This window comes from Bos grunniens, chromosome 16 (genome assembly GCF_055505025.1).
Source record: "Bos grunniens cultivar Pamir isolate PY7600 chromosome 16, Bosgru_T2T1.0, whole genome shotgun sequence".
NCBI classification, from domain to species: Eukaryota; Metazoa; Chordata; class Mammalia; order Artiodactyla; family Bovidae; genus Bos; species Bos grunniens.
Window position 1 is genome coordinate 37623060 of NC_141180.1, and position 23137 is coordinate 37646196.

General features: G+C 41.1%; 1 protein-coding gene across 3 annotated transcripts in view; it reads left to right on the forward strand.

The window, feature by feature from the left end:
- The window catches only part of UBE4B (ubiquitination factor E4B), a 122429-nt gene that overhangs the window by 60934 nt on the left and 38358 nt on the right, over positions 1 to 23137 (forward strand). Inside the window, exons 5-16 of one of the 3 annotated variants that reach the window (XM_086344413.1) lie at positions 590 to 734; positions 2794 to 3022; positions 3486 to 3902; positions 4604 to 4753; positions 12259 to 12400; positions 13833 to 13933; positions 14891 to 15005; positions 18288 to 18371; positions 21204 to 21260; positions 21934 to 22050; positions 22149 to 22247; positions 22645 to 22758. In XM_086344413.1, coding sequence (XP_086200539.1) covers positions 590 to 734; positions 2794 to 3022; positions 3486 to 3902; positions 4604 to 4753; positions 12259 to 12400; positions 13833 to 13933; positions 14891 to 15005; positions 18288 to 18371; positions 21204 to 21260; positions 21934 to 22050; positions 22149 to 22247; positions 22645 to 22758 — 1770 coding nt within the window. The remainder of the gene's footprint in view (positions 1 to 589; positions 735 to 2793; positions 3023 to 3485; positions 3903 to 4603; positions 4754 to 12258; positions 12401 to 13832; positions 13934 to 14890; positions 15006 to 18287; positions 18372 to 21203; positions 21261 to 21933; positions 22051 to 22148; positions 22248 to 22644; positions 22759 to 23137) is intronic. The other 2 variants (XM_086344414.1, XM_086344415.1) reach the window with 2 other exon arrangements.

The window sequence follows — 23137 nt, forward strand, 5'->3', positions numbered from 1 at the left end:
GTATAGAACTGGCATAGATAATTGCAACCCTTTGTGTTTAGTAAGTTATTAGTGTTCAGCAGCATTATTAGAAGTTGGACTATAGCCTCTTAGTGATGCAGTGCTTTATTTTGTAGTGTTTGAATCTTACAAAGTTCTTTATAGATGTTATTTCTATCTGTGGTGAAAAATAGTGAGAAACATTAAAATCTGGAAAAATTTCTAGAGAAAAATCGGTTATATACCTAAAATGTCAACCTGATCTTTTAGCATTCAGAAAAGGAAATAAATGGGAATAATGGGAATAATAAATGGGAAATAAATGATGCATCCTTCATCACATGTCTTCCTTGGCAATTCCTGATACCAGTCCTGCTGTTTTGTATTCCCTGCCATATATTGTGTTATAAGCTCATGAGACCCACAGGTTATAACTTTGAAGTCATAGTAACAAGTTTATTTTTCCTTTAATCAGTGGGTGTATAGTTGTCTGCATTTCTAAAATATCCTTATTTGTAAATGAATTAAATCAGAATTAGGTATTTCTGTTAAAGCCTAACTCAAACCTCCTACTGCTTGAAATTAACCCCCAAATCTTCTTCCCTAAAAGGAGCCTTCATCAGGTTCTGAAGTGTCTGAAGAGCAGGCCTTACAGCTGGTCTGTAAGATTTTCCGTGTCTCCTGGAAGGACCGGGACAGGGATGTGATCTTCCTTTCTTCTCTTTCTGCACAGTTTAAGCAGAACCCAAAAGAAGGTAGGAATCGGGCTCAATTGTCTCAATTTCAGAGCCCTTCGTAGAAAAATAGAACATGAACTCTTTTGTCTTTCTCTGCTGTCGACATACCTTGTCTTGCTCTGTGGTTGTATTTCTGATTACAGGGATACTTCTTGATGAAGACTTTGCTGTTTGTCTACTTTCCACTTATTGATAAATTTTTTTTTTTAATGATTTCTCCAAAGGAAAACTGTGTATCAGTTAATAGTCTCCATTGTCTCAGGGCTGACGTTTTTTCCTTTGCAATAAGAAAGGTGCTTAGAGAGAGCATTAGGGCATCTTATACTCTGGGCAGGAGCATGCTGGGTGGTCTGCAGGTATTGTGAGAGGGTGACCGGTACCTTTTGTAAGTGCCTCCCGGGTCATGCCTAGACAGTGGAGTAAATGTGCTTGGTTAAATTGCTTTAGCAAACTAAAACACACTGATGTTTTGCAGTGTTTATAGGTTTCTATTTTAAGAGGCTATACTAAGCCACACTTAAAGTAATAAAACTTAGCAAGAGACCAGCATCGCAGGGCACTCTTCATTCTTCTCTATAGCAGTCTTCTAGACACTGGTTCCCAGCCTTTTTGATACCAGGGACTGGTTTCATGGGAGACAGTATTTCCACAGATGAAGTTGCGGGGATGGTTTTGGGACCATTCAAGCAAATTACGTTTATTATGCTGCTGCTGATCTGACAAGAGGCAGGGCTAAGGTGGTAATGCGAGTGATGGGAATAGCTGTAAATACAGATGAAGCTTCACTCACTGTCTATTGCACACCCCCTGCTGTACAGCCCGGTTCCTAAGAGGCCACAGACCATATATCTGTCCGTGGTATGGGGACCCCTGCTTTGGAGTACAGAAAATGGAAGGGAAGTTCACTGGAGTCTTCTTTTGCATTTCACGTGAATACAGCCTCCTTGATGGTGGGTCTGTTTTGCTCCCCCATGTATTCACAGCGCCTCCACTTCATAATCCCTCAGTAGATATACTTTAAATGAGTGAATGAACTTCAAGGAGATTGCATTTCCTTTTCCCTGCTGCCTATCTTCCACGGCAAACAAAAAAAATGTCTCTTGTATTCCAGGTAGATGGATAGTTTATTTCTGATTTTACTGGGTTCTTCTTCTTAATTGTGACTGTAGAATTGAGCTTAGCAATCATGAGTTTCAAAATCCTGCCACTTATTATTGTAAATCTTAAGATTCTCAAATCTGGTAATTTTTAGTAACAAATCAGGTAAGATTTACATGGGTTAGACATTTTATTTATTGAGTGATATTCAAAATGGGCTTTCCTGGTGGCTTAAGTGGTAAAGAACCCACCTGCCAATGCAGGAGACTCTGGTTCAATCCCTAGGTTGGGAAGATCCCCTGGAGAAGGAAATGGCAACCCATTCCAGCATTCTTGCCTGAGAAATCCCGTGGACAGAGGATCCTGGTGGGCTGCAGTCCATGGGGTCCTAAAAGAGTCAGACACAACTTAGTGACTGAATAACAACAAAAGACCTGTAACAATCAAGAGCTGCAAAGAATAAGGAGGAGGCTAGAGAACAGAATCTGCTCCAGAAAGGCAGGTGGCAACTCAATATTAGACCCTTCATAAAATGCTTTGAACTTTCTACTTCATATTTCCAGTGTGATAAACTAACCTCTGTAGTTGGGAGTAGCTTCTTTCTATGGTTAATATATATCAGCAGTGACTCTCATAGACTGGGCTGCAAATTTTTTTTTTTTTTAATCTTTCTGTTTGAAAACATTTTAGATTTACAGAAAAATTATAGAGGGAGTGCAGGTAGTTCCTATATACACATGACTCAGTTTTCCCTAATGTCAACATCTTCCATAATCATATTATACTTGTCAGAACTAAGATATTACTGTTACTCCAGACCTTATTTGGATTTCCCCACATTTCCTACTGGCGGCTTTTATTACTCGAGAATCCAGTCCAAAATAGCACATTGCACATCTCTGGCTTATGCTGGCTTATTCAAGGACTGTGAGTATGAATACCCATGTATAACCTCCTCTTTATTCTGCCTTTCCAACAGTGTTCTCTGATTTTAAGGACTTGATTGGCCAGATTTTAATGGAAGTGCTAATGATGTCTACTCAGACCAGAGATGAAAACCCGTTTGCAAGCCTGACAGCCACCTCCCAGCCAATTGCAGCGACAGCTCGGTCACCAGACAGAAACCTCATGCTGACCACCGGCTCCAACCCAGGAACGAGCCCCATGTTCTGCAACCTGGGTTCCTTCGGGGCCAGCTCTTTATCTAGGTCAGTGTGGTTCTTTCTGCACATCTCACTGGTGGTAAAATAGCCATGAAGTACGTAGGAGAAAGGAGCCTTCATTCAGGGGCCTGCATCATGCAGATTATGGCATGTCTTATGTTTGGGGGTGTGATTGACTCCCTGAGGAGATATGGTCTTTTCCAGATGGGTCTCTTTGACTTTCCATGGTTAGGCTGTTGGTAAATTAAATTTTAGAAACAAATAGCTGTATAGAGTATGTTCTTTGGAAAGAAAGCTTTCTCGTATTGTAAGTCTGGCTTCTAAATCAGCATGGCAGTTAGATTACAGTTATTTCGATGAGTCTCTAAAAGATCTGTATACTGGAATGCTTAGAGATATGAGGTTGTAATTATACAGTTCTTTAAAAACATGTTATTTTCCATTTTAGTTATTTATCTCAAGCGTTTCTTCAATTTCTCTTCTTTCCTCCCTTTCTCAAATCATTTAGCCTCTATGAGACTAGCCCAGCTCCCAATACCAGTGTCTGGAGCTCTGTGCCAATGATGAGTCCGCCTCTGGCCTCCCGCTCCCGGGCAGCCAGCCAGGCGGCTGTGCCTCCCGCTTCTTCCCTCTGTCCGCCTGGCCCTGCGGGGACGCCTGCGGGAAGCCAGCCCTCGTCTCCGCGGTACCGGCCCTACACTGTCACCCACCCCTCGGGGTCTACATCTGCTCCTGCCTCGCGATCCTCGGGCACCTCCATCCTGTCTAGCTCCCCAGGCCTGTCCGCCCCGGCCAGTAGCCCTCAAGCCGTGCCCACCAGCTCCTCCCGACAGAGACCCCCTGGCACAGGACCACCTTTACTCTCCGCCTCCCCCGGTGGGAGTGCCCCCAGCAGACGGCCCTCCTCCCTAAGGAACTCTCCTAGGTATTTATTTACGCAGTAGGAGAGGCGGGTGCGTGTTTGCAGTGCAGGGAAAGGAGGTTAACACAGTTTGGAAGAACTGTCATGTGATGCTGACCTCAGTTACCTGTGTTTCTCTGTTTGGGGCTGTTAACCCATGTGTCTAATTAGTTGGGTAGGCTTGTGCCCCGAGTCCCTGCTCTGCCAGGGTTCTGTCACATCAGAAAGTATGGGTTGCTCAATTATGAGGCCCTTTCTTCGCCTCCACTTTTCCTCCTGAAAAATAAGAAGTCACTCAGTTTTCAAAATCAAGGGCACATATCATTCATCCTAACAGATGAATTTCGGAGACTGTGGCAGCTGATGTTTGAGAGCTGGGGCTCACAGAACCACTTTCCCACTTTGTGTACTGTTATCGATCATAGTTGAGATACAGCCAGACCAAGCGGTCGAGTGAGCAGATACCTTACCTCTGGCCAGTAGTCATGCCTTGACACTTTCTTCTCAGCCCCTTAAAAAGAAGCAGTACCCAAACTCCATTAATTCACTGCCCTCCTTCCCGTCAAGTGTTGCCTGGCCTTTTACTTAGGTGAATTATTTTTCTGCATATCAGTAGACAAAACTTGTAGCCTACGATTTAATTAAAAAGCCAGCGGTTGTAAAAGCTTTCCTCCTCCTCATTTTCCTTTGTTCCCTGATGACTTTTTTTGCTTTTGTTACGGTAGTATGTACGACAGTCCTTTCTCCTTCCTCTTCCTCGCACTTTCTGGGGACAGTAGTGACGAAGATGAAGAAGATGATGATGATGGTGATGATGGTGATGATGAAGGTGGTGGTGGTGGTGATGAGTTTTCTTGTGTCCAGTTTGGGTCCAGGTATCAGAGGAGTGGAGTCTTACCTCTGCATGTGCCTAGGTGCTTAGGAACTAACGTTTGTAAGTCCTAATTAGAGGCGTGCTCTGAATCCATACAGGGTAGAGTCAAAAGAGGTGCCCTGGTGAGTCCAGATGTGAGAAACTCCACATGTACTCAAGCATTAGGACCTTCTCATGAGGGTCAGGTGGCACATTTTCATAGTTGTTGCCTGGCAAGCTTGGAGAACAACTTAACGTATAATCATTTGTCAAGAACATGAACAACAGAGTAGACATCAAGTTCACCTGCCCTAAGATCTAAAAGAAGACCCTTCATTTATTTTATTAGGAGAGTGTTCTTGCGGGCTACCAGATGTACGCAACATGTACTCTGGGAGGCGTGTTTTCTTCTGTACAGTTGCATGGATTGCTGCTTTTTAGGAATGGCACAGGGGCTGGGACTTGTGTATGTGTGTATATGTCCCTCTCAGCTCACTCCAGGCCGCCTGTTGAAGAGCACATGGGGTCATATTCTCTCTTTTATAACTGTGATTCTGCTTTGACTTCTAATCTTTATTTTTTGGCTGTGCTGGGTCTTTGTTTGCTTCAGATCAGCTTTTCAGTAGTTGGCAGCAAATAGGGGCTGCTCTCTAGTTGCGATGCTCAGGCTTCTCACTGTGGTGGCTTCTCTTATTGCGGAGCACGGGCTCTAGGGCGAGAGGGCTTCAGTAGTTGCAGCTTCCAGGCTCTAGAGCACAGGCTTAATAGCGGTTGCACAGGGGCTTAGTTGCTGTTCAGCATGTGGGCTCTTCCTGGACCAGGGATTGAACCCATGTCACCTGCATTGGCAGGCGAATTCTTTACCATTGAACCACCAGGGAAGCACTCTTCACTGCTAATCTTAAATTTTGCTAATCAGTCACTTCGCTTCCCTGATCCCAGTGAAGCCAGACCCTGTTTGTTTAGACAGCCTAGCCTGAGGAATGGCTGCAGAGGCTAAAACAGAGCTCACAATATTGCTGAAGTTTCACCCCTGAAAACAGAGTGAAAAAGATGGCTTGGACCTTCTAGGTGACTTTGAGCAAAAAAATATAATAGCACCTTCTCGCTAAGCCTCTGACTCATCGTCTTACAATTTTGCTCTTAAATTGAAGTTTCCTCTGGACTGAGTTGGTATTTGTGCCCAGCAGTATTCAGAAATAACTCCAGGCTATAAATAGAGATGGTGGTAGGGGTGCGGTACACTATATTCAACTCGACAGTGTTCAGGAGAATCATTAGAGAAGTCTATAAAGAGAGAGAGGGATATTGGCACAGGGTTGAATATTGATTCAGGAAGGTTAATATTTGTATTAGGTCGAATGTTGTATCACTATCTCTGAAGTAAATTTCCCAAAGGTAGAAGTGTCTTTTTCATGTAGATGACTCAACAGTAAAAAATCCACCTGCAGTGCAAGAGTTGCAGGAGCCTTGGATTCGATACTTGGGTCAGGGAGATCCCTGAAGGAGGAGATGGCAGCCCACTCCAGTATTCTTGCCTGGGAAATCCCATGGACAGAGGAGCCTGGTGGGTTACAGTCCATGGGGCTGCAGAGTCAGACACGACTGAGCATGCGTGCACAGACATCTTCTCCCATGATCATACTAGTGCAGCAGCCATCCTTGTTAGGAGTCAATTCCTATACATGGTAAAAGTGCTTTGTTTTCTGTTTTACTGTAAGTTATCTGTGGGGGAAATACTGTCTCTCCCTTGCTTATTTAATTCCAGCTTTCTCTAACAAAGATATCAGATTACATGGTGCTTTATCTAATTCCTCTCTAGACTTCTAACATCCAGCCTTGTCTCAGATCTAGATTTGACACCTACAAGGAGAAACAAAACTTACTTACTGATTATGTACTCATAGCTGCGAATAGTTGTTGAGCATCACGTCCCAGGTGCTCTGTCAGCCGTGTGCATATGTTATTCCTCTTATCCTCACAGCAGGGCCTCTAGTTACTGCAAGGAAATGTGGGCAGGTTCAGGAAGGTTGTTGTTCAGTCGCTCAGTCATGCCCGACTCTTTGTGACCCCATGGAGTGCAGCACGCCAGGCCTCCCTGTTCTTTACCATCTCCCAGAGCTTGCTCAAACTCATGTCCATTGAGTCAGTGATGCCATCCAACCATCTCATCCTCTGTCACTCCCTTCTCCTACTACCATCAGTCTTTCCCAGCGTTAGGATCTTTTCCAGTGAGTCAGCTCTTCACATCAGATGGCCAAAGTATTGGAGCTTCAGCTTCAGCAATAACCTTCAATGAGGTTAGTCTTATAACTAGAAGAAGGCAGAGCTGGAGTCCAGATCTCACATGCCACCCAGCATACCAAGTTGCCTCTGACTTCTCCGTGTTTGCCCAGTAGGACTTGGATTATTCTCATTTCTTAGCAGTTATTTCACTGCCCAGAGTTTATACATGTATTCTTTTCCTTGGCAAGAAAGTGCCAACATTTTCCTTCTTAATTACAAAATTTCACTCCAGTTGGTTGGCAGGTACTTTGCTGGCTGTTAAAATGAAATCTCATCTGTCCAGGTTTTAGAAATTATAAATTCTGAATAGACCTCAAAAAGGATGTAAAAGGACAGGGCGTAATCATACTTAACACATGAAACAAACAGAGAAGAACGTGAGGATGCACGTAGGGTCAGAACCGAAAAGTAGCAAAAAAATTCTTAATAATTTGGGTGATCAGCAAAGAGCTTTTTCTTTCCCCCTGTCTAATTGATCTTCTCAGAATTTTATTTACTAGGAAGTAAGCAATTTTAACACCTTCTTCTCACCCAGTAGGGTCAGTGCTGTAGAAGCAGCTGTCAACAGGGATTGTATTGGTCTCTCCTTCTGCTGGCCCAGTGGGGTCAAGGGCTTGTATATCTTTTGAGAGGTAGTTGGGAAATACAGCCCTGTATTAATTATTTATAGTGGTGATGATAAGGATTAATAAAAGAAAAACAACATTCCTTCTGGAATGTTTCATAGTACTCTGAAAAAAGCTATATGAGTTATAAGGAGCTACTTCTTGAAGGAATGAGAATAAGTGAAATGAGAGTTGTCTTGTAATAAAGATAACAGAGGAAAAAAGAAGATAAAGTAATTATTCTGAGGAAACGTTTTCTTATTGTTTCCTAGGAAGTTGATGACTAGAAAGACATTTTTCTTTTGTTTATTGGGATTCTTTTTTCATTGCTTAGATATTTCAGTGAAGGAGATTAGATCTTGAACATCATGAGCCTGTGTGAATAGAAAAAGAGTAAACTAGCAAATGGACACAACTGAGTGACTAAGCACAAACTACCAAACAGTGAAAAATATTGATATTTCTCCTCTTATTTCTACTGGTCATAAGTCAGAATCTTTCCACACGTCTGCCCTCCAGCCTCCAGTGATTTCCCTTCTCCCACAGGGTTAGACCTAAAGCCTAAGACCCTACATCTCTTGTGTATACACACACACACACACATCTCCTGTGTGTACAGACACACACACACACTCTTCCTGCCTCTCTCTGATATCTATACTCATTTCTTCATAGCACTTCTATATTATTATTTTAAAAACTGTCTCCCCTCAGGGGACTTCCCTGGCAGTCCAGTCTTGGCCTTACAATGCAGGGGTATAAGTTTGATCTCTGGTCAGGGAGCTAAGATGCCACATGCCTTGGGACCAAAAAACCAAAACATAAAACAGAAGCAGTGTTGTAACAAACTCAGTAAAGACTTTTTAAACAAATGTCTACATTATAGAGGATGTAGTTGCCACATGAACAAGGTCTTGATCTGTTTCATCAAGGTGCTGCCCCCACGACCTTCAACAATGCAGACATTTGTTCAGGGGATTTACATTGCTTATCCCTGCCCAGCGCTCCCTTTCCTTGCATTGAGAAAATATGCCATTCCAAAGTCTGCGTCTAAAAAAGAAAATAGGGAGTGATTATTCCCATCGCAGAAGGAAAGGAACTGCCACAGAATCCTTTTAGGAAACTAGGTTTTTTGGTACATTTAAAATGAGATTCAGTTTGCACAGATCTCATGCATATATAAATCTCCAGATATATTTTCCTTGTGTTTTCAGAAGGATTCCACTGTATTTACATCATGTGAAGTAATTATTCAGTTGGATTGTTGATGTAGTTATCAGAAAATGGTTCCTGTATTCTCCCAGAAGGAGGTATAATTTTCTAGATACTCTTAGAACTTAAACATGACAGATTTCCAGTGTCATATTCCACATGTCATAGTTGTAAAGGCATCATGAATTTTGTAGCAACATTTTTAGAGAAAAAATGAAATAACTGTTTTTTTTAATTTTATTTTATTTTTAAACTTTACAAAATTGTATTAGTTTTGCCAAATATCAAAATGAATCCGCCACAGGTATACATGTGTTCCCCATCCTGAACCCTCCTCCCTCCTCCCTCCCCATACCATCCCTCTGGGTTAAAACATTTTTTAAAAATGTCTATTGATAGCATAAATTTAATGTGTTTAAACTGTACACACCTTTTTCCTTCAGGATCACATTTAGAACCTGAGTTCAGTTCTCTGAATTCAAATCTAGAGACCCCTGTAAACCAGTTTTGACCACTGGCAGTCATGCCCAGCACTGGTGAGACTGACCGACCACCTTGCTCATGATCTACTTCAACATCCTAAGACTGATCTCATAGTTTGGAAACATTGACGAATACTGGGTTTTACTCTGTGTTTACTATTTGATTAAACCCTTGTTTCATTTCTTTCTTTCTCTTCTCTTGAAAGTCCCCTGGAAGTGTTATTTGGTGCCTGACAGATGATCACAAAATACATCAACCTCTTTCAGCTTTGAAAATTCTCTGATACGTTCTGAATGTCTTTCTTTGTCTTGGCTGGCAGTCCTCTGCACACATCGTCATGTCTTTTCATGTCTTTGCAAAATGTTTGCAAAGGCATTTTGGTTGACTTTGAGGTGTTCAAGTCTAAGTTAAAATGAAAGGGAGTGTGTTGGCTAAGAATGGAGCCCAGTTTCCGTCAGCAGCCACCATCAATGCATGCTGACTCCCACTGTTGATCAAGGGCACTGCATTAGACTGGCTTGTTGCAAACGGCAAGGACCTGTTGACATCAAATATAAGATGCTTTCCATTTCAGAAATGTAAACATGTGAGAAAGATGGAGCTTATTATCAGGGAAATATTTAAATATTTCATTTTCAACATGAGGAAGGTCTATTTTCATTGCTTCTGTGAGCGCTTCTCAAAGGAAGATGAACCTTAATTGTATATGGCAAACTGTATGTAGAAACTTGTATCAGCAAATTTCATCTTTGAAAAGTGCAGGGAATAGAGTCACGAACCTCAGATGGAAGAGGGAAGGATGGCAGGTAGCTTGAGAGCGAGATGGCTGCAGGAAAGACCAAGTATTTTTCCCCCCTTTCTCCTTTTGCAGTTTCACCATACTTCTTGTATTTATGGGTGGGTTTTTCTGTTTTGTTAGAGGTTTTTTTTTTTTTTTTTTTGCTTTGCTTTATTACTGTCCTCATCTTTCTGTTGTCTGGCCAATGAACAGATGCCAAATCTTATTGTAATTCATCAAGTGTATCTCTAACTGATGTGAAAGCACAAGAATTAATTGTTTTGGGTTTTTTTTTGATGTTTCCCACCCTGGACTGCCCATCTTTGTCTCTGGTGTAGCACTTTAAGGGTGGGTCCCTTATCTGCCCAGTCAGGAGGGTACTGGCTGCTTCTCAACCTCGTGTCCTCCCGTCCCTCTGTTAGACTTGTGTAGGAAGTAAGTTGAAGATTTACAAGTCTCTGGCCTGAGAGCCTTGGATTTAAAGCCTTGGCATTGTTTTCATCTTTTTAATTACTTAGTTATTGAATTTTTGGCTGTGCCCGGTCTTCATTGCTATGGTTGAGCTTTCTCTAGTTGTGGTGAGCGGGGGCTACCCTTTGTTGGGGTGCTCTGGCCTTCTCATTGCACTGGCTTCTCTTGTTACCAAGCATGGGCTCTAGAGTGTGTGGGCTTCAGTACTTGTGGCGCATAGCTCAAGTTGCCCCTTGGCGTGTGGAATCTTCCTGGACTAGAGATTGAACCAATGTCCCCTGAATTGGCAGGAGAATTCTTTAACACTGGACCACCTATTTTCATCTTTTTTTAATGAAATATTCCAATACCATTCCAAAGATTCTTTATCATGTTTCACATGTAATTTTTTGTTGTTGCTGTTGTTAAATTTATATCTTTTCATTACTCTTCATTTCAAAATTTCTGGCCTCTTCTTATGCCATGGTTAATCTTTTTGTGTCTTTTATGTCTATCAAATTTGTGAGTTGAACATCACATTTGGTATTTGACCTACTGATAATCGATCTAAACTTTGATTTCCTAACACCTAACCCTCATGATACTGAGAAGGCAATGGCAGCCCACTGCGTACTCTTGCCTGGAAAATCCCAAGGACAGAAGAGCCTGGTAGGCTGCAGTCCATGGGGTCACTAGGAGTCGGACACGACTGAGCAACTTCACTTTCACTTTTCACTTTCATGCATTGGAGAAGGAAATGGCAACCCACTCCAGTGTTCTTGCCTGGAGAATCCCAGGGATGGGGGAGCCTGATGGGCTGCCGTCTGTGGGCTCGCACAGAGTCGGACACGACTGAAGCGACTTAGTAGCAGCAGCAGCAGCAGCAGCAGCAGCAGCAACCCTCATGATAGTGGTCTCAGAGAATAGTTTTAATAGAAACAGGCCCCTCCCATTGTATCCTGTCTGTATTTGACAGAGCACCTCCACATGATTTCACTTAACCTCAGTGCAGGTGAGATGGAAGTTCTGGGTTCAGGTAACAAGTACGCAATAGAGCTGGGGATAGAATGCAAGTTTGGATACTCCTAGCACAAGGATTTTGTTTTGTTTTGACTAATACTACTTTGTCCCTTTCACTAAACGTTTTGGAAAATTTGTATTGATAACAAATATTTTCACGTCTCCTTCTAACTGGACAGTTTTCCTAAGTTCTGGTCCTGCTGCCAAATGCTGCTTTAAGGCTTTGAGATGTATGCTAGACATTAGGAAGGAGGGAGGGGTGTTTTGTCAGTCCCTTGTAACTTCACTCCTAAAGACTTTGCTTGCCTAACAGCACAGGCTGGCTTTAACCTGCAAGTCAGCCCGAGCACAGTTGGCCAGTTGGATTTACATATGTGTGGTATCCCTTCACATTCCTGGTGCTTAGTACCAGTTCTTAGTCCTCCTGGTTTTGTAAGGTGCTGTTCCTGAGAAGATGAGATGCTGGATTTCTGGACAGACTTTCTTCTTACGTCAATAAAATGTTTCCTAAAAATCTCTGTTGTTGGACTTGGAGCAGCTGAAGCCAGCAGTCAGCTCCAGGTGCAGCCGCATGGGGTCTGTGCTTTGTCCTGGGTGCGGGGACCCTAACAAGCTTTCTGCTACAGCATTGCGAGCTCTGTCATGTGGTTTACTGAGAGCAGATCAAAACCATCCCTTTTCTTTTCTCCAAAGTCTGGGAGCCTCTGGTGGGGCAAGTACTTGGGATTCCTACAGCGACCATTTCACCATTGAAACGTGCAAGGAGACAGACATGCTGAACTACCTCATCGAGTGTTTTGACCGAGTTGGAATAGAGGAAAAAAAAGCACCAAAGGTAATATGAAATAGATTCACTTAAAACCCACAAAAGCTGGGTATATATTGGATAAATAATTGTTTTCTAAGCCCCTAATTAGATTCACTTATTCAATCAGTACAGTGCTTACTGAGCATCTCATAGGTCGGGCACTACAGTAGAAGCCGGGCTGGATTAATGAACCAAACAGATGAAGATCCCAGCGCTTCTGGAGCTCATGTCCTAGTGGAGGGAAAACGTGACAGGGCCAAATGCTACTATCACCAATGACTTAACACTATGATAACTTCTCATAGTCTGTTGTAATCATAATAAAACATTTATAGAGTTCCTGTCAACCATCACACACTTTGCTAGGTCTCCATGGACTTAGGTTTTCACAGTTGTTCATTAGGCTGGTGTAATATAAGTATTATTTTTTTTTCATTGCACTTCAGAGGGATCTAATACATAACTACTGTTGGTCTTCCCAGAAGTGAAGCAGCATAAAGTGAACTTTGAAAAAGAGGGGGATACCTTTAATTGTCCAGAGTCACATAAATTGAGAAGCTGGTTTAAACTCAGAAAGCTACACTTTTTCTACTGTTTCATTCTGAATGAATATCTCATTTCAATCCTGTTTCATTTTCATTCTTTTTTTTCTTTAAATTTTCAGTGACATATAGCGGCTCAGACAGTAAAGATTCTGTCTATAATCCTGGAGACCCAGGTTCAAGCCCTGGGTGGGGAGGATCCCCTAGAGGAGGGCATGGCAACCCACTCCAGTATTCTTGCCTGGAGAATCCCTATGGACAGAGGAGCCTGGTGGGCTATAGTCCATGGAGTCACAGAGTTGGATACGACTGAGCACCTAACACTTTCACTTTCATAGTTGATTTACAATGTTGTGTTAGTTTCAGGTGTACAGCAAAGTGAACCAGTTATACATACACGTATATCCACTCTTTTTTGATTCTTTTCCCATGTAAGTCATTACAGAGTATTATGTAGAGTTCCCTGTGCTATACAGTAGGTCCTTACTACTATCTATTTTACGTATGGTGTGTATATGTCAATCCCAGTCTCCCAGTTTATCTCCCCTCCTTCCTCATTCATTTCTAGTTCTGGTTTTCCATTAGAAATTAATCCAGTTCTCTACATGTTAGTTCATATTTGTGAAGGGCCTCTTGCAGTTTTTTGCACTTAACCTTAGCAAAAGCAAAGAGAGTGGGTTAGTTTTTGTAATCCCTGCATGGTCACCTCAAGCCTCTGCTTCTTCTCTAACTGTAGGTTTTAGCAGAGGCAGTATGCTTGAATGATGCAGTTAATCTAGTTTGTTCATCATCAATAAAGGAAGAGAAGAAGATGCCTTTTCCTGCACGTCCATCTCTTCTGACTCTCTTGTCAGTTCTCAACTGCGTGGGATTATTTTGTTTGTCTTTGTAGTCCTCACCCCGACCTGTCTTTGCAGATGTGCAGCCAGCCAGCAGTCAGCCAACTTCTGAGCAACATCCGCTCACAGTGCATATCCCACACTGCATTAGTACTCCAGGGGTCCCTCACACAGCCAAGGTATGAGCAACCAGTGCGTGCTTGCTGTTTGCAGGGAGAGGGCCTCTCCTGTGGACCCAGGCTGTCCAGCCATGGTGCACCACATTGCCTAGCTCACTTCCTCATCTGGGAAATGAGCGGTTGACGAGATGGTCTCTGAGGTCCCTTTATTTCTCTAAGATACTATGAAAATAAAACATTTCGTGTGCTTTATTGAGAACTCACTTAGTTTAAAAGCAGCTGCTTGAAAGCAGTACAGATGCTTGGAAAAAAAGTACAGAGCCTCACTTTCCATGTGTCATACAATCAATTTCTGTTATCCAGCAATAAAGAATGGTGGTGGAATAGGTAATATAGGGATCACCCACAATGTCCTACATTATTAATTTTTGTTTGGAGGATCCCATAAAGTTTCAAGTTTAATAAAAGAGTATTTCTGTATTTCATTTCTCTTATGAAAAATATCTGAAGGAAAATTGGCAAAGTTGCAGTATTTATTCATTCTGGATCACCTTGTATTATTTTCTGTATCATAACCATTTTTGAAATGTGTCAGAAAAAAGGAAAAAAGATACACATGTACTAAAAACACTATCTCCATGGTTAGAGTTAATAAGAGCTTAAGAAAGTCTTCAGCTACTGCTAATCTTCCCCGCCCCCCCCCAATTGGATGAAGCATAAATAAATAAAAGAGACATACAGTACTTTGGTTTTTCTAGTGCTTTATTCTTAAAGGGATGTTTGGAGAAAAAGATGCATTCTTTGAAACTTTCTATAACTTCTCACTGAAGAGTCCACAACGTTATTGTTTTAACAGTAAGAAGGGTGATCTTTTGCCTCAGCTATTGACTATTGTGTGGCCTGTTTGGGAGATCTGAAGCTTGACCTGTGATTGTCAGCCGCATGGCATTTTGTGTGTCCTGTAGTTACTGGGTGATGAGTTGATTCATCAGAGCCCTTGACCTTCTGGATCCGCAGGTCCCTGCAGCAGCCGTCCTTCCTCGTGCCGTACATGTTGTGTAGGAACCTCCCATATGGCTTCATCCAGGAGCTGGTGAGAACTACTCACCAGGATGAAGAAGTGTTCAAGCAGGTAGGTTTTGTGTATTCACTATTGAAACATTTGGCTTAGAAGCTTTTCTGCCAAGGTAGATTTCTAGAGACACCGTATATTGAAATTTTGGGTTCCAGAATTTGAACATATACACGTTATTTGCTCAGAAAGTGCTCCCGCGGTTCCTGCCTTGAGATCAGATTGACAGCTGCATTGTCCAAATCATGTGTCCATTTCAACTCATCAGTCAAGCATCAAGATATTTTAAACACAGTCTGTGCTAAGTGCTTTAGGAGACTAGAAGAAATATAAGGTCCTATCTCTGATTTCAAGCTTTTAAAACACTACCAAGAGATAGTATAAGACATGATGTGCTGAAGTAGTGTTAAAAATTAATTCTCTGAATTTACAAAAAAGATTAATATTAAATAAATCAGAGGCCTAGCTGATTTAGCTGATTAGCTCAGCGGCCATCCACATGTCACATAGAATGTCTTATTGTTATTGGACTGGGAATGATATCTCAGATCTTACGGATTACTTCATTCATTAAGTATCCATACGTTTTTTGGTATCCCACTGTGTAAAGTCAAGTGGAAATGAAGATATGCAATATTTAATAATAAAGCTTTAATAATAATAATAATAATAGCTAATAAACTTAGTCTCAAAGGTTTTTTCCCTGGTGGCTTAGCTGGTAAAGAATCCTCCTGTAATGCGTGAGACCTGGATTGGGACTATCCCTTGGAGAAGGGAGCAGCTCACCCACTCCAGTATTCTGGCCTGGAGAATTCCATGGACTCCATGGGGTCGCAAAGAGTCGGACATGACTGAGCGACTTTCACTTCACTTCACTTCAGTAAACTTAGTCTCAAAGGTTTTTTCCAAGGTGCAACTTTGGCATGAATGTTGATTACGGGCCTGTGGCCTGTGTTGTAAAGTAAGCACTTTGCCATAGCAACTTGCACAGAGCTGTTTCCCTTGATGAAAGGGTGTTTATGACTTTCTTACAGTTTACTGTTTGGTGATTTTTTTTTTTGCTTCTAGAAGGAATAAGAGAGACAATAGCTATAAACGATATGATTCTTTTTTGCCTTTTTTTATACCTAATATTATTTGTAACTATTCATCTTAAAGCCTTTGAATTCTAAGGAAGTTTGTTTTCAAAATACTAGTAAAAGAAGAATCCAGCAGTGAAATTCCTAGTCGGTGTTGCATGCTCCGTATTTGGAATTTATCACCTGCATATGCAACTTAGTGACTGAACAACAACATCTTAGATGATGGTCTTACTGACTTATAGGAATATTTCAGGCATTATAATGAGATTTCCTCCTCTAGAAAGTTAAGAGAACTCTTGATGAAAATACATAGCTGTATTGGAACGTTTAAGTGCTGCATTATGCTTTATGTGTAATATGCATAAATTAGAATACTTTTACTTGAAAAGACATCATTTGAAGAATCCAGAGTAGCTTTAACTGGTAGCCCAGGGATCAACTAAAAGAGGTACCTTATGCTATTTTATTCATAAAGAAACTTACATAGAAGCTATGAAATGACCTCTTTTTTTTTAGTTGAGGTGAAATTCACATAATATAAAGTCAGCCATTAAAGTGCCCCATTCCGTGGCATTTAGTACCTTCTCAGTGTTATGCAGTCACCGCACACCTGTTTATTTTTAACCACAGAATTCTGATCTCTTGGCTTGTCTTCTCTGTCACCATTTGTTTTTCCTCCAGGATGACTCCAGTGGAGTTGCTGACCTGAAAAACAGCATTTTACCTTTTTGTCTTGAGATTGTGGTAGATCTGAGTTATTAAATCTTTGGATTGAAATTTCATTCTGCCTTTAATGTTTGAGATGTTCACAGAGAAACATAAATAAACAGTAGCTAGAATTTAGAATTGGTGATGAACACTTGGAGCATTTTTTATCAGTGCTGGGAGGTATTTATTTGAAAATAGAATTACTTAAAATAGTTAAGTCACACAGACATTCTGTTTGATATTTGAAAAAATATTATGTTTAGTAATATTTTATCTGGTAGTTGTAAATTGAGCCCAAGTTTTACTTAATAGCATTCCTGGGGAAAAAAAGAGATTTTTTTCTAGATGATCGATAGTGAAATTTATTTTTGGTGATTCGAGAACTATTGTTTGGTTTTTTCCTTTATTTCTTTGGTATTTCCCACCCCTCCACCTCAGCATTACGTGTCCATTTTTAGCTCATTTAGGAAAGCACATTGCTTCTACCCTGATTGTTTGAGTTGCAAGAACTAGAGTGTCGATCTCCAAGAGATGTGTTGCTATCTCAAGACACTTTGGAACACAGGGCACCTTTTTTAATACTGTGCTTCTTAAATGACACAGGTGCTCCAGACAACGGAATGAAATTGGTAGGAAAGAGCATTTTTCAAGTTTTTCTGGTTGCTTTTTAGAACACTCACTTTTTTGGTTCCTTGATATTCAGACTGTCAGCTGTTGTTTACAACATTTTCAGCTTAATGTTATTGTGAATCCAGATCAGCTCCCTGCATGTGCTGCTCAGTGAGTGTACTATGAAATTTAAAGACGGGCCGTGCTGAGCAGATTCTGCAGGGTGTCCCTGTGCCCTCGTATTAATGATGAACTTAAACATTCAGATTTCAGTGCCCTTACATTCCGACATCAGGTTACTGTATCAGTTACACCTTTTATGGAATTAAGGCATTCTAATACAGTTTTCTTTTTTAATTTCAACATTTACCAACCATGTTTTTATTCTACATAATTAAAGTTGAGATAATAGCCATTGTTGGTCTGTTTTTCTTGTTCTTTTCATAATAAACAAGGAAAGGTGGAAAGAATTAAATGTAGATATGGGGATAGCAACAAAAAAATTCTTAAAATGTTGACAGAGTTGAGAAAATGCTGGAACATTGAGTCCAGTTTCTTTATAGGCTGTAGATGCTTGGTAATTGGAAACATATGCGTTGCTGAGATGTGCAGCGTTTAGTTGATTGGAGCAAGGAGCCCTGCAGAGTCCTACAGCAAACTCCAAATTTGTGAGTTTCTATTAAATCGTGGGGAGTCTTGTCAGAGGTTTAGGGTTCACCAAAACCTGTTTCTTCTGGAGGATTCAGCTGTATTACTTTAAGCTCAGGCTTGCAAAAAGACAAAACACCACCCTGTGGCTAGATTCTAGGCTCCTTTCTATGCAAAACAGCCTTTCTTTGGGGAAGCTGTGCAAATGCCTGGACTTGCAGATTTGGTACTTTATTTGACATGCATTTTCTTAAACTTATATTTATAATTTTTTTTTTTTCTTTTTGTCTTGTAGATCTTTATCCCCATTTTACAAGGCCTGGCTCTTGCTGCCAAAGAGTGCTCCCTCGATAGTGACTACTTTAAATACCCCCTCATGGTAAAACTTTGTTCTTTTTCTTGTAACCCATTCAGTTGATGTTTTTCTTCCAAATGATTTTAATGTACACTTCTCTTCCAGGTCCACAATCAACCTTGTTTTCAAATGTAAAATGTGAAAGCATTGTATTGGCCATGCATAGTGTTTGCTGGGCAATGAGATGCATCTGTAAAGACAGTTAGCAGCATGGTACCTATTGGACCATCGGAGTCCTAGACAGGAGTCAGTGATACAGGCATTTGAATGTACTTCACCTTACTCTGTAGCTTACGAAGACAGTAATCATTGGTGATACCCTTCTGATTGTCCTAGCAATGAGCATAATGTATTTGGGATGAAATTTTGCTAATTAGGACCAAAGAAAGGAACTAAGACAAATGCAACTGAAAAGAGTTAAACTAAGAAAAGAAATACAATTTTATATTTATGTACAGAAAATCACTGAGTGATTTCTCTTGTTCATCTTCCCTATTTTCTGAGGCTGTGCACTTCCTTTCAGACTTCACTTGAAAAACCCAGATCTTCTCAGCTCCTGCAGACACTTAGAGCAAGCGTAAATTGTGGACAGAACTTGCGGCTGGATTCTAACCAAGGGTCTCCACTGTCATGAAAACATTACCACCAGAAAGAAAATAAGAGGCTCTTTTCTTCTCTGAATTCACTTCTTTAAAATTTTGTGAGAAAAGTACTTTGAAGCCTTACTGAATAATTTTCATTCTGAAAGTATGAAGGAAAAATATCAAAACATGAAATCAGTTAACTCTGGGAATAAATACAACCTTGTATAAATTAAGGCCTTGTTTAAATTAATGTGTTTTGCTGCTTCTGTTCTTTTACTCATTCTACTGACTTGATTTCATCTTGCCATTAATCCGTTGCTTCCTGAGGGCCCCCACGGTGCCAGCCAGGGGACACAGGAGCCCATGAGACAAGGCGCCTTTCCACACAGTGCTCAGTTCAGTCGCTCAGTCGTGTCCGACTCTGCGACCCCGTGGACTGCAGAACGCCAGGCTTCCCTGTCCATCATCAACTTCCTGAGCTTGCTCAAACTTATGTCCATCGAGTCAGTGATACCATCCAACCATCTTATCCTCTGTTGGCCCCTTCTCCTGCCTTCAATCTTTCCCAGCATCGGGGTCTTTTCCAGTGATTCAGCTCTTCACATCAGGTGGCCAAAGTAGTGGAGTTTCAGCTTCAGCATCAGTCTTTCCGATGAATATTCAGGACTCATTTCCTTTAAGATTGACTGGTTTGATCTTGCAGTCCAAGGGACTCTCAAGAGAGTCTTCTCCAGCACCACATTTCAAAAGTGCTCATTATCTACTACAAAAATCAAGACCACGGCAACACAATCAGATATTACACCAAGGTCAATGTGAACATAGAAGTGTATTTCTCTATTTCAGAAAATCAAACCTGAGCTAAGAGGCTAAACATTAAACACAGCGCTGGGTGAATAGAAAGTGAGGCAGGAAGTCGTGGTCTGAAAAATAATTTTGAATGAATTTATGTCAGTGTTCTTCCCACTGCACATGTTACTCAGGTTCCCACGAAATTCTATGAGTCCTCATACATTGTTCTGTCTGTGGCACATAAAAGGAAGAATCATCTGATGATTTGAGTTCAGTGACGAAATCTTTCAGTTCACATGAATTATCACTGTGTTATGTAAATGTTCCCTCCTGGAATTGTTGGCTTATCTGTTGTGGTTTGAATTAGCTTAATGTTTCAGTGCGGAGCTTTTAGTGTCAGATATCAACAAAATGTTCTTCTGGGTCGAAAGACAAAAGCCTCCATTATGACAGACAATAGTTTTATTTTGTGCCATTATTGGTGCTTGTGCAGCAGGAGAGAAAGGGCAGTAATCTGAGGCAGGAAGAGGAAGACCCTTGGAGCGAGAATCAGAAAGAATCGTGGTCATTATCCTCTAGGTCAGTGGATCCCAGCTTTGCCGTACCTTGGAATCACCTGGGTATCTTTTTAAAAATACCTCTACCTGGCTCTCAAGCATTGTGATTTGGTTCTTTGGAGGTGTAGTGAGGGTATGGGCTGGCATTGGCCTTTCAGAGGTTTCCTGGGTGATCCTAACAGTGCAGCTGAAGTTGGGAACCTGGCTCTGGGCAAGGTGAACATTTCTCTCTCAGAGATATGTCCGTGCCTGCATGCACTGACTCAGAAGCTTCCAGCGGTGGTTTTAGCAGCTTTCATAAAAACGTCCAAATCACAGAGGGAATTAAGATTCACTGTTAAAATGGTTTTAGTAAGCTGCTTTTATGTGCCTAAAAACTATTTTTCCTGATTCTCTAACATGAGAATCATCAGGTCCCCAAAGGAAAATGCTGAGGTTCTCAAAAAACCAGGGATCTTGAAATCAAAGAATACGTTCAACTATATTGTGGATCCGGTAACTTATTAAATTTTAATTGTTTACAACCCTGTTTAATACTGGCAGGACTAGCCATCTAGTGTTTATGACACATATCTTTTTGATATAGAAAGATGTTAAATAAACCATTTAAGAATATACTCATTTATCTCTATGTGTATATGTTAAAAAATATGTCTGGAAAGCTGGTAGCCAAAATAATAGAGGTTATCTCTGAGGGTAAAGTTCATGAGTGATTTTTAGTTTCATTTTTTAACTTCGTTTATCTGAAGTTTTTTTTTTTTAACAACATGCATGTATTTATGCATCAGAAAAGCACCAAGATATTAGTACTTTGTTGGGAATGCATACATATTTATAGCAGCATTAAAGCTATGTCTTGATACACACGGCAGTCAGTTTAGGATGAAATACACTTAAATGACCTTTTCTGATCTTGTCTCTAGGCTTTAGGTGAGCTCTGTGAAACCAAGTTTGGAAAGACACACCCTGTGTGCAATTTGGTAAGCGCCACCCCGATGGGCTTGCATATTTTCAGTGAACACATAGCATAGAAGAGATTCCTTAAGTAATGGTATCTGAAAAATATCTCTTGAGGGACGTGAGATGTGGATATGAGTCATCCATGTGGGTGACTCTCAACTGTTACATTGTTGTCACATGCATTATTTCCTGGGCTGACATTATTTACTTTCTTTTGTGATTTTTTAGGGGGGTAAGTATTGTGTAGCTAGAATAACACATCCTATTAGAAACATTTCCTTGAGTCCTTTGAACAATGGTTCTTTTGAATGATATCAAAGTATATCTTGAAACACAGAAATGAGAAGGATATCTTGTAGGGACTTCCCTGGGGGTCCAGTGGTTAAGAATCCTCCTGTCAATGCAGGGACACAGGTTCAACCCCTGGTTGGGGAACTAGGATCCCACATGCCATGGGGTCAAAACAAACAAAAGAAATGGTGTCTTGTAAACATGTAGAGGGTTTTCCTCCATCTGAAATGAGAAAAAATGGATTGGGATCCTAACATATCTGTGACCCTTGTGTTTTCGGAGGTCACATGCCAGCCATTTTGCCAGTGGCTAAGAACCACTGAACAGGCTGGCTGCTTGGAACGCCATTTGTCTCTAGTTTACCTCCCTTGCTGATTTCGTGGCCTCTTGTTTTCCTTCTAGGTTGCTTCTTTGCCGTTGTGGTTGCCTAAGTCTTTAAGCCCTGGCTCTGGGCGGGAGCTGCAGAGACTCTCATACTTGGGGGCTTTCTTCAGCTTCTCCGTCTTTGCAGAAGATGATGTAAGTACAGCAGCCTTTTGCACCTTGCTGCTCTTATGTTCAGATTCCTTCCCAAATGTATATCATACGTGGATTGGATTTCTGCTTTCTCTTTGCAGGCGAAAGTGGTGGAAAAATATTTCTCAGGGCCCGCCATTACCCTGGAAAACACTCGAGTGGTGAGCCAGTCGCTGCAGCATTACTTGGAGCTGGGAAGGGTAGGTGTTCAGAAAATGAATCCAAAAGATGAATATGTTTCAGTTCTGGAAGTTAAAAGCAGCACAAAAAAATAAAAAATAAAAGCAGCACAGTTAGAGGGTAATTGCAGTGTAATTCAGGTAATTTGTTCCTATACTGGAAAGGAAATAGCAGAGACTATTTTATTAAAACTGCAACTGCTTCCCTCCTCCACTCCACATTCTGCTTTCATGCTGATCTTCTGGACACAGTAGAATGTGGACTTTCCTTATGTTCTTGTAGTCAAGTTCTTTACAATGAGTGGATGTGGGCGAGGAGAAAAGTGGGAAGGAGTTTAGCTTTCCTCGAAGTCAGAAAGGAATCGTCTTTTAAACAAAGTTTTCATTTTTTTTCCTTTCCTTATAAAATGAATTTCAGCAAGAGCTTTTCAAGATCCTTCATAGTATCTTGTTAAATGGTGAAACCCGTGAGGCCGCTCTTAGTTACATGGCAGCTGTCGTCAATGCCAATATGAAGAAAGCACAGATGCAGGTAAGATTCCTAAAGACTGCTTTTATTTATTTGTTAAATTCATTCATCTAACTCATTCAGTTCCCACCCAGCCTCATTGTAGGGAATGGAGGTACAGAGAGACAAGCTTCCTGCCTTCGTGGAGCTTATGTTCTATAGGGTCAATGAATAGACATGTAAATATTATCATTTCAGACTGTCGTGGAATCTATGAAGCCAATAAAGGAAGGTAGAGGACTTGAAAGTAGCTTTCTGGGCACCAGAAGGAAGGCATGGGAGTGTCTAAGGAGGAGACATTTGATTAAATACCTGGCTGAGAAGCAAGAGCCATCCAGGACTTCTTCCCTGACATCTTAGTGGTTAGACTCCATTCTTGCATTACAGGGGGTACAGGTTCAAA